Here is a 10,992-nt window from a genome sequence, read left to right as displayed (position 1 = left end):
GTGTCGACATCTTGGCCTGCGTCTTCCATCGGGAAAAAATTGGTCTGCCACATAGTCCCCAATCGCCCGACGTCATTCCTTATTCCGGTCTACTCTCTACCATCCTTTCTCTGTCCCTCATGCATTTCAATGAACAGGTGTGCCTTCTAAAAGATCATTTGTGGAATTTCTTTCCTTCTTTAATGCGTTTGAGCCAATCAGTTGTATTGTGACAAGGTAGGGGGGTATACAGAAGATAGCCCTATTTGGTAAAAGACCAAGTCCATATTATGGCAAAAACAGCTCAAATAAGCAAAGAGAAATGACAGTCCATCATTACTTTAAGACATGAAGGTCAGTCAATACGGAACATTTCAAGAACTTTGAAAGTTTCTTCAAGTGCAGTCGCAAAAACCATCAAGCGCTATGATGAAATGGGCTCTCATGAGGACCGTCACAGGAATGGAAGACCCAGATTTACCTCTGCTGCAGAGGATAAGTTCATTAGAGTTACCAGCCTCAGAAATTGCAATGTAGAAAATAGTGAAAATAAAGAAAAACCCTTGAATGAGTAGGTGTGTCAAAACTTTTGACTGGTAGTGTATGAAGATAACATCTAATTATTGGCATTCGCATTAAACAAATGTGTTATTTAGCAGACACTCTTATCCAGAGCAACATACAGGAGCAATTAGGGTTAAGTGCCTTGCTCAAGGGCACAATGACAGATTTTTCACCTAGTCGGCTAGAGGATTCAAACTAGCGACCTTTGGTTACTGGCCCAACGCTGTTAACTGCTAGGCTACCTGCCAATTAAAATTGCCCAATCCACAGATCTGGGAGCAGAGTCCCCAACTCCAAATTCTAAGGATAAAACATACTGTACAGTGCCTTCAGAAAGTACTCAAACCCCTTCACTTATTTTCTCACTGTTTTTTTCTCACCCATCAACACACACAATACCCCATAATGACAAAGTGAAAACATGTTTTTAGACATTTTTGCTAATTTATTGAAAATGGAATACAGAAATATCTCATTTACATAAGTATTCACACCCCTGAGTCAATACTTTGTAGAAGCACCTTGGGCAACGATTACAGCTCTGAGTCTTTGTAGGTAAGTATCTGAGAGCTTTCCACAACTGGATTGTGCAACATTTGCAAATGTTTCTATAAAACAATTATTAAAGTCTGTCAAATTGGTTGTTGATCATTGCTAGACAACCATTTTCAGGTCTTGCCATAGATTTTCAAGTAGATTTAAGTCAAAACTGTAACTCAGCCATATTCACTGTCTTCTTGGTAAGCAACTCCAGTGTAGATTTGGCCTTGTGTTTTAGGTTATTGTCCTGCTGAAAGGTAAATTCATCTCCCAGTGTCTGGTGGAAAGCAGACTGAACCAGGTTTTCCTCTAGGATTTTGCTTGTGCTTAGTTCCATTCCATTTATTTTTTATCCTGAAAAACTCCCCAGTCCTTAACGATCACAAGCATACCCATAACATGATGCAGCCACCACTATGCTTGAAAATGTGGAGAGTGGTACTCAGTAATGTGTTATATTGGATTTGCCCAAACATAACACTTTGTATTCAGGACAAAAAGTGTATTGTTTTGGAAATATGTTTTGCAGTATTACTTTAGTGCCTTGTTGCAAACAGGATTTCAATTCTGTGAATATTTTGATTCTTTACAGGCTTCCTTCTTTTCACTCTGTCAATTAGGTTAGTGTTGTGGAGTAACTACAATGTTGTTGATCCATCCTCAGTTTTCTCCTATCACAGCCATTCAACACTGTAACTGTTTGAAAGTCACCATTGGCCTCATGGTGAAATCCCTGAGTTAGGAGAGACGCCTGTATCTTTGTAGTGACTGGGTGTATTGATACACCATCCAAAGTGTAATTATTAACTTCACCATGCTCAAAGGGATATTCAATGTCAGCTTTATTTTTTTTATTTTTACCAAACTACCAATAGGTGCCCTTCTTTGCAAAGCATCGGAAAACTTCCCTGGTCTTTGTGGTTTAATCTATATTTGAAATTCACTGCTCGACTGAGGGACCTTACATATAATTGTATGTGTGGGGTTCAGAGATGTTGAGGTAGTCATTCAAAAATCATGTTAAACACTATTATTGCACACAGAGTGAGTCCATGCAACTTATTATGTGACTTGTTAAGCACATTTTTACTCCTGAACTTATTTAGGCTTGCTATAACAAAGTGGTTGAATACTTATTGACTCAAGACATTTCAGCTTTTCATTTTTTATTAATTTGTAAAAATGTCGAAAAACATAATCCTACTTTGACATTATGGGTATTGTGTGTAGGCCAGTGACAAAAAAATCTCAATTTAATCCATTTTAAATTCAGGCTGTAACACAACAACATTTGGTGGTGTGAATACTTTCTGAAGGCACTGTATCTGACCATGAACCAGAGGTTAGGGGCAAACAGAGCCATGTATTTATTCTAAATATATAGCTCTGGGGGCAACTATACCAACTCCTAATAGTGTGTTTGATTGTGATGTGGCCCTCAATTGAATATGTGCACTTAGAAGACTAGATACTCATAGATGTCCTTTTCTCCCTCAACAGCTTGTTACTAGAGTGTGTAGATGGGCCTGTCCTGTGTGAGTAAGGTGGTCTCCGGTGTGCCCATACATGTGAGATTGCTGGCCTGCCTAAATGTGACTGGTCCAAAAATTTACCACAGACCCTGTAATTAAGAAAATGTATATTTGGAATGGCCATAAACAGGAATGGTCATAAATGTAAAGTTGAGTTACTGACTAGTATTGACCTGGCAAGAATGTGTTAGCTTACTGTCATTGGCATTGGTTGCTGAAAAATGACATTGTACAACTACACAATGTGGAGCGCCCATGAGGAAAATATGCCCTCTGCTGGAGATTTAAACAACAGCGTAAATTACCATCCTTTGCCTCCTCTTTATGCAAAACATGTAGGATCCCAAAAAAGAGAGTCCACATTGCTTAGCAATAGATTTCTATAAGGAGATGATATTAAGGTGTGGTCGGTTTGGTGTGTCTACCACCGCCTACAGCAGAAACATAAATAACACTTTGACAAATACAGCAGATAAAAGTCTCATTAGTGTGTGTGTAAATAAAACATCCTTATTTTTTTATTTAGCTGCTAATGTGGCTATCATAAAGAACTACAAATGCTGTGATGATCTGGACGAGACTGCCGAATCAAGGCAAAGGTAAGAATCTCTGGATCTAATCTAATGTTAGCAATGAATAAATTGGCTATTTTTTTTTTTTTTTTATTGACAATTCTGTGAACTGTCTTGTGCAAGTTTTAAATAGACATGATACCTGTTAGCAAAGGTGTCAGCTAGAGATGGCGTGCAGGAGCTTGCAGAGATTTGTAGTGTTGCATGATGTCTACTTAGCATTTTCAAATCTGTGAATAAATAGATAAATTGATAAACGTCACCTTGTCCGAGAGAGATTTACATGGTTATCAAAACGTCATGCCAGGTTAAGCCTACACGAAACACAGCCCTTATTTTAAGTGTTTCTAATATTCCTTATGGGAAAAATGAATGGTGGAAAAACGATTGGAACCATTTCCCTGTTTGACCGCTAGGTTTTATGGGTATTCTCACACCTCCACTTTGGGGCTCTATTCCCAGTTGTAGAACATGTCTAGCCAAAACTCTATTCTGACTAAACCATGTGGTATTATATTTGAATTTACAGATTTGATTAAATGAATTACGCAAGTGACTGGAGCTTTAAACTTGACTTTGCACTTAATCTGTGCCAGTTTGTGCCATTGTGTGCATATTTGGCTCCTTCCCTTGCCTCCCCTCTGGGGGTGGGGTCTGCCAGGCTCTGTCTAGCCCCTAGTGGTGGAGACGGGCTTGGGGTTTTTATACCCTCAGGCTGGGCAGGGGCAGGGGGTGGAGCCCCAGGAGCAGGGGGAGCAGGGGGTGAGGTGGGGTGGGGGCCGGCTGTAGGAAAGGAAAAGTTTACTGGGTTGTATCACAGGGAGTCCCATCATTTGAGTCAGGGCACACATGCCTCAGCAGTAAGAGGCTCCACTCCCGTTGGCTGGCCAGCATCCCAGGGCAGACGCACAGAGAGAGAGAGAGAGAGAGAGAGAGAGAGCGAGAGAGAGAGAGAGAGAGAGAGAGAGAGAGAGAGAGAGAGAGAGAGAGAGAGAGAGAGAGAGAGAGAGAGAGAGAGAAAGAGAGAGAGAGAGAGAGAGCGAGAAAGAGAAAGACTGAGAGGACTAAGAGTAAGAGAGAGAGGAGGAAAAGAAAGACAGCAAGTAGACAAGTAGACTAGAAAGTGGGAAGAGGAAAAGCGGCAAAGAAGTGGAAGAGTAAGTGTCCCTTCATAGAAAGAAAAGTATTTGGATTTGACTTTTGGTCAGGGTGGCCCCTTAAGGTTTGTTTTCCCAGTAGTGTATTTATATCCTGAGTGATCGTTAGAGCTGAGCGGTGTGTGTTTGGACTTGACAGCCATGGCGGATCCAGCAGGCTTGCAGCAGGAGCGAGTGGCTCTGACCGAGGTGTCTGACGACGACGAGGAGGTGTCCCTGGTGGCCGCAGCGGTCCAGCCCGCCACCGACAGCGATGAAGATGACATTTCAGAAGAAGTGGACCTGGTGCTGGCCACAGGCTCGGGCACCAAGAGTGAGGCGCAGGTAAACGGGGTCATGGTGCTGACCCTGCTAGACAAGATCATCGGGGTGGTGGACCAGATCCAGCAGACCCAGAACGGGCTGGAGGCCAGACAGCAGGACATGGAGAAGTCTGTATCTTGCATTCAGGGAGAGCTGGCCAAGCTGTCCAAGAGCCACACTGGCACGGCCAACACCGTCAACAAGATGCTGGACAAGGTGCGCAAGGTCAGCGTCAACGTGAAGACGGTCCGCACCAACCTGGAGAAGCAGGCGGGCCAGATCAAGAAGCTGGAGAGCAATGAGAACGAGTTGCTCAAGAGACGGCACTTCAAAGTCCTCATCTACCAGGTGAGAGTGGGAAACTGAGAGGTGTGTGTTCATACATGTTTATCAACAGGCTCTGAGGCCAGGCTTAATATGTGTGCTATCTTTATTTGACCAGTTTGCTACAGCAGGAATAATCCTGCAGCAACAGGAAATGTGAATTATTATGTGGATTTTAATTAATGGACATTTTTGTAGGGGTTGATACATTTTTAGGTAGGATAAATCAAGTCTGACATTTTTAGGGTAAATTACAAACCATAGAAACCTTTTTAAACCTTGAATACAATACAATTTTCATTTTCTGCTGCACAGGAAAATTCTCTGCGGCAACAGAGTGTTCAGATTAAAGGTAGCATATATGTAGTTTAGTAATGCTTGTCCCTGAAATGTATTAGAAAGTGTTAGCAGTGTATCAGTGTTTGAGTGTATCAAAGGATGGATACACAGCCACATGTGTATGGTAGAGTGTAACAGTGGGTTGCAGTAGCTGCTTCAGATGTGAGGTGGGAAAACCTTGTAGAGGACCACCAGATTCCACCACAGGGCTGGGTGCATTCTCCGTGATGCATGGGAAAATCATGAGCTGGTGCGAAATACACTCTGAACTTTATTATAACGTTATAGTGACTGTTTTAACATTCTCTCACCAAAGTGAGTAGCTCCTCACTCAGGGCTGAGTTGACCCTAAACGGGTATGCTCTAGCTGGTATACTTGGCCAATGCTATTAGGCCTCAGGCTTTCCGTGACCGATGAGTTATTTAGACCAGTGAGTTATTTAGACCAGTGTTTCTCAGCTCCGGACCTCGAGGACCCCCAACTGTACACATTTCTGCTGTAGCCCCAGCCAAAAATACCTGTTTCAACTCATTCGAGGGCTTGATGATTAGTTGACAAGTTGAATCAGGTGTGGTTGTCCGGGGCAACAATAAAAATGTGTAAGGGGGTACTCAAGGACTGGAGTTGGGAAACACTCTTGCTTGAGAGCCGAATGCTGATGCGATTGTGTAATTTATAATTTGAGATGCGTGTTTAACTTATACTTTCTTCTAAAACATCATGTCAAAGATTTCAACATTGGAGTTACATGCATGTATCTCAACTTAGGATTCAGACCTTTCTGAAAAACTACACACACTGTCTACCAACAGGAAGTTGTATTGCACAGATTGGCTATCCATGTTAAGTGTATTAGTTAGTTGTCCTGGAAGATTATAGTCCCACTGAGCACATACTGGTTGAATCAACGTTGTTTCCACATCAAAATTACGTTGAACCAATGTGGAATAGACGTTGAATTGACATCTGTGCCCAGTGCGGTAGTTTGATAGAAGAATGATACATAGGGTGAGGAGTGAGTTCATTGACCTTTCCCAGAACACAGTGTCTCATGGTTGACCAATGTGGCTAATGCTATATAAAGCCGCCAGACCTGTGGGACGAAATCATAAGATTTTATTTTTTATTTATTAATAGGGGACAATGCACATCAATCAACACAATATTACAATAATGCAACATCCATGTAAATGTGCCGGGGTTAGCCAAAAGCTCATTTGCACCCGTAGTACCAGGGCAGGGAAAGGCAATTACACAGCCACAATACAAATACACACTAAAACAATACAAAATACTAATACATTACATCCAATAATATATCATTCTAACAACAACAACAACTTATTCGTAATAAAAACACTGTCGTCTTACATATGAGCAACCACAGATAACTAATGTGCACAGGTTTGGATAGATTTGAGCCATGTTTTCAATTTAAAGTACAATAATCAGTGCAGCTTTTGAAGTCCACGGGCATTACATTCCAGTATATTGTAGCTCTAACAGAGAAGGCCGATTGACCGAATTTGCTGTGTCAAAAAGGGACAATGCAATCCCCTCTAGTTACTGCCCTTGTTATCCTGCAGGTGCTTTCCTTGAGCATGATATACCGGCATAAGGGTGGAGGGGCAACAGCTCGTTGTGAAGAATCAATTGATTTTTTAGAGAAGTACATACAAACAGTCTTGTCGATACTTAAATGCAAACAAGAATCAGTCATCCATTTAGAAATGTGTACCATAGCTTCAGTTAACTTGTTAACAACTAGTTAACAACTTGTTGTCTGTTTTTTGAGTGTACATACAGGACTGTATCGTCTGCATACATCTGCATGTTAACTTATGGGCAAGCAAGTGGGAGATCATTTATATAGATGGTAAACAGAAGGGGGCCTAATATTGACCCTTGTGGGACCCCAATGTTACAGTAAAGAGAGTCTGACTGAGTGTCCCCCAGACAAACCCTTTGACTTCTGTTTGTCAGATAGGAATACATCCAACTAATGGCTTCAGTGGACACATTAAGGGAGGATAGTTTGGATAGGAGGACATGATTCACAGTATCAAAGGCCTTTTTAAGATCCAAAAAGACTGCGCCGACTTCACCACCTATATCCAGTTTAGATTTAATGCACTCCAGAAAATAGCAATTGGCTGTTTCGGTAGAATGGTTTGTTCTGAATCCAAATTGCATTTGATGTATGGAGTTGCCCTGATTGAGGTGATCAGTCAGATGATCAGCCACCCATCTATCAGCTACTTTTGATAAGACTGGAAGAATGCTTATATGTCGGTAATTTTCCACCAGTGTTGGGTCACCAGATTTTAAAACCGGTATCACTGCAGCAGACTTCTAAGCATTGGGGAAAATCCCATAGTTGATGACAGATTAACTAGATGTACAATAGGGGCAATCAGAGAATATTTGTGTCTCTTCAGGAATACAGTGTCTAGACCAAACACATATTTTGTTCTAGAGCTCCTGAAGAAGTTAATAATACTGTCCACTGCTGACGCTGAGATTTCAGGAAAATTGGTTTATTATTATCCATGGGAGTGAGAACTGTGGTCTTGGTCGAACGTCTTTGAGCCAATTCCCTGACAGAGTCAACAAAGAAATTGTTAAAGGTGGTGGATATAAAATTGGAGTCTTCAATTAGAATCCCATTAACCTTTAACTCAGGATGTTTTTTGGACTTTTCAGCTCCTCTCCCTGTTAGTTTGTTGAGAGTTTCCCAAATCACTTTGCCATTTCCTTTTGCTTCATTGATCACTCTGAGGAAGAACTCTGCTTTTGCTTTTTTTATATTCCTTACCACCTTATTTCACAGTGATGTAAATATTTGTCTGTCATCATTCTGACCAGACTTTAGTGCTTTTCTCTCTCATCTGTCTCCAGAGGTCCTCGTTGCTATGGTAGAGAGTTTTATTTTGTCTTGGCTTACGTTGAAATTTCCTGGTAAAAAAAGGTATCCACTTTGTCAATAGCTGACAGAAACATTCTGTATCCAAACTCTGGATCTTCATTGCTTAACAGATCAGACCAGTCAATTTGACTTATAGCTGCATTGTAGTTACTCTGTTCAGTTTTAGGGATTTTTTTATCGTACTGTTGCACATTAATATGGTTCTTAAATCTCTGTTTAGTGAGATTTCTAACCACTAATGTAACATTGTTGTCAGAGTGGTGTGGGTGGATGAGTAAGGAATCAAGCGCAGGAAACCAGGAGGACTTTAACTGAACTTTAGTAAAGTCCGACACGACAAAAGACGTCAACCCAACCGGGTGGCGCAAACAAATTACGCACCAAACACTGTGCGGAGAAAACAAGAAAAGGCGCACGCAGTGCGAACTCTCGAATACCACATACGAGAGACTCAAAATACTAGAGTACAAGCTGACAACAAAACAATCACGCATAACACCTGACCCAAACACACAAAACTAAATAGGGAAACAATTAAGACACAAATAAGGGACAGGTGTTATGAACAGACAAAACCAAACGAACATGAAACATAGAACGGTGGCAGCTAGTACTCCGGAGACGACGACCGCCGAAGCCTGCCCGAACAAGGAAGAGGAGCAGCCTCGGCCGAAACCGTGACAGTACCCCCCCCTTGACGCGCGGCTCCAGCCGTGCGCCGACCCGGAGCTCGGGGACGACCCGGACGACGCGGAGCAGGGTGCGCAGGATGACCCCGATTGAACTCGGTCAGTAGGGACTGGTCCAATACGTCCCTCCTTGGCACCCAGCACCGCTCCTCCGGACCGTACCCCTCCCACTCCACGAGATATTGAAGACCCCCCATCCGGCGTCTAGAATCCAGGATGGACCTCACGGTGTACGCCGGAGCCCCCTCGATGTCCAACGGGGGCGGAGGAGTCTCCTCAATCTCAAAGTCCTGGAGTGGACCAGCTACCACCGGCCTGAGGAGAGACACATGGAACGAGGGGTTAATATTTTTGTAATCAATAGGTAGTTCTAACCTATAACTCACCTCGTTCAATCTCCTCAGGACTTTAAAGGGCCCCACAAACCGCCGACCCAGCTTCCGGCAGGGCAGGCGGAGGGGCAGGTTTCTGGTTGAGAGCCAGACTCGATCTCCAGGTGCGTACACTGGCCCCTCACTGTGGTGTAGGTCGGCGCTCGTCTTCTGTCGACGTATGGCACGCTGCAGATGGACGTGTGCAGCGTCCCACGTCTCCTCCGAGCGCCGCACCCACTCATCCACAGCGGGGGCCTCGATCTGGCTCTCATGCCATGGTGCCAGAACCGGCTGGTACCCTAATACGCACTGAAAAGGGGTTAGTTGGGTGGAGGAGTGGCGAAGAGAGTTCTGTGCCATCTCGGCCCAGGGCACATATCTCGCCCACTCCTCCGGCCGGCCCTGACAGTATGACCTCAGAAACCTACCCACATCCTGGTTGACACGTTCAACCTGCCCATTACTCTCCGGGTGGTAACCCGAGGTAAGGCTTACCGAAACCCCCAACCGTTCCATAAATGCTCTCCACACTCTAGAGGTGAACTGGGGGCCTCGGTCAGACACTATATCCTCGGGTACCCCGTAATGCCGGAAGACATGGGTGAACAGAGCCTCTGCGGTCTGTAGGGCAGTGGGTAGACCCGGCATGGGAAGGAGACGACAGGCCTTAGAGAACCGATCCACAACGACCAGGATGGTAGTATTCCCCTGTGAGGGGGGAAGGTCGGTAACAAAATCCACCGAGAGGTGGGACCAGGGTCGTTGTGGAATAGGCAGGGGTTGTAACTTACCCCTGGGCAAATGTCTGGGCGCCTTACACTGGGCACACACCGAACAGGAGGAGACATAAATCCTCACATCCCTAGCTAACGTTGGCCACCAGTACTTCGTGCTAAGGCAGTGCACTGTCCGGCCGATACCCGGATGGCCAGAGGAGGGGGACGTATGAGCCCAACAAATGAGGCGATCGCGTACCTCGAGCGGAATGTACGTCCGACCCACAGGACACTGTGGAGGACTCGGGTCGGTGCGTAACGCCCGCTCGATCTCACCATCAACCTCCCACACCACCGGAGCAACCAGACAAGACTCCGGTAGTATGGGCGTGGACTCAACTGACCTCTCCTCTGCGTCATACCGCCGAGACAGAGCATCTGCCTTCCCGTTCTGGGACCCAGGGATGTATGTGATTTTAAACACAAACCGGGCTAGAAACATAGTCCAGCGAGCCTGGCGAGGATTCAGTCTCCTAGCTGCCCGGATGTACTCCAGGTTACGATGGTCAGTTAGAATGAGGAAAGGGTGTTGAGCCCCCTCGAGCCAATGCCGCCACACCTTTAGGGCCTGTACCACGGCTAACAACTCCCTGTCTCCTACGTCATAATTCCGCTCCGCCGGACTGAGCTTCTTTGAGTAAAACGCACAGGGACGGAGTTTAGGTGGAGTGCCAGAACGCTGGGAAAGAACGGCCCCTATCCCGGCCTCTGATGCGTCCACCTCTACTTGGAACGGTAAAGAGGGATCCGGATGCGCCAACACCGGCGCCGAGGTAAACAGGTCCTTCAGTCTCCCAAATGCCCTGTCCGCCTCAGCTGACCACCGCAAGCGCACCGGACCCCCCTTTAACAGAGACGTTATGGGAGCTGCCACCTGTCCAAAACCCCGGATAAACCTCCGGTAATAATTTGCAAA

The 10,992-nt window shown here is 44.8% G+C and overlaps 1 protein-coding gene across 1 annotated transcript in view; it reads left to right on the top strand.

The window, feature by feature from the left end:
* Positions 1 to 4,126: 4,126 nt before the first annotated feature.
* LOC311147727 (caveolae-associated protein 1-like) overlaps positions 4,127 to 10,992 on the top strand; it is a 43,549-nt gene continuing 36,683 nt past the window's right edge. The window contains exon 1 of the mRNA XM_084184490.1: positions 4,127 to 4,995. Within this exon, the coding sequence (XP_084040616.1) occupies positions 4,486 to 4,995 (510 nt within the window). The 5' untranslated portion in view covers positions 4,127 to 4,485. The remainder of the gene's footprint in view (positions 4,996 to 10,992) is intronic.

The sequence above is a fragment of the Coregonus lavaretus genome (assembly GCF_964263955.1).
Source record: "Coregonus lavaretus genome assembly, chromosome: 2".
Classification (NCBI taxonomy): Eukaryota; Metazoa; Chordata; class Actinopteri; order Salmoniformes; family Salmonidae; genus Coregonus; species Coregonus lavaretus.
This window is presented reverse-complemented; position numbering and strand designations above follow the sequence as displayed.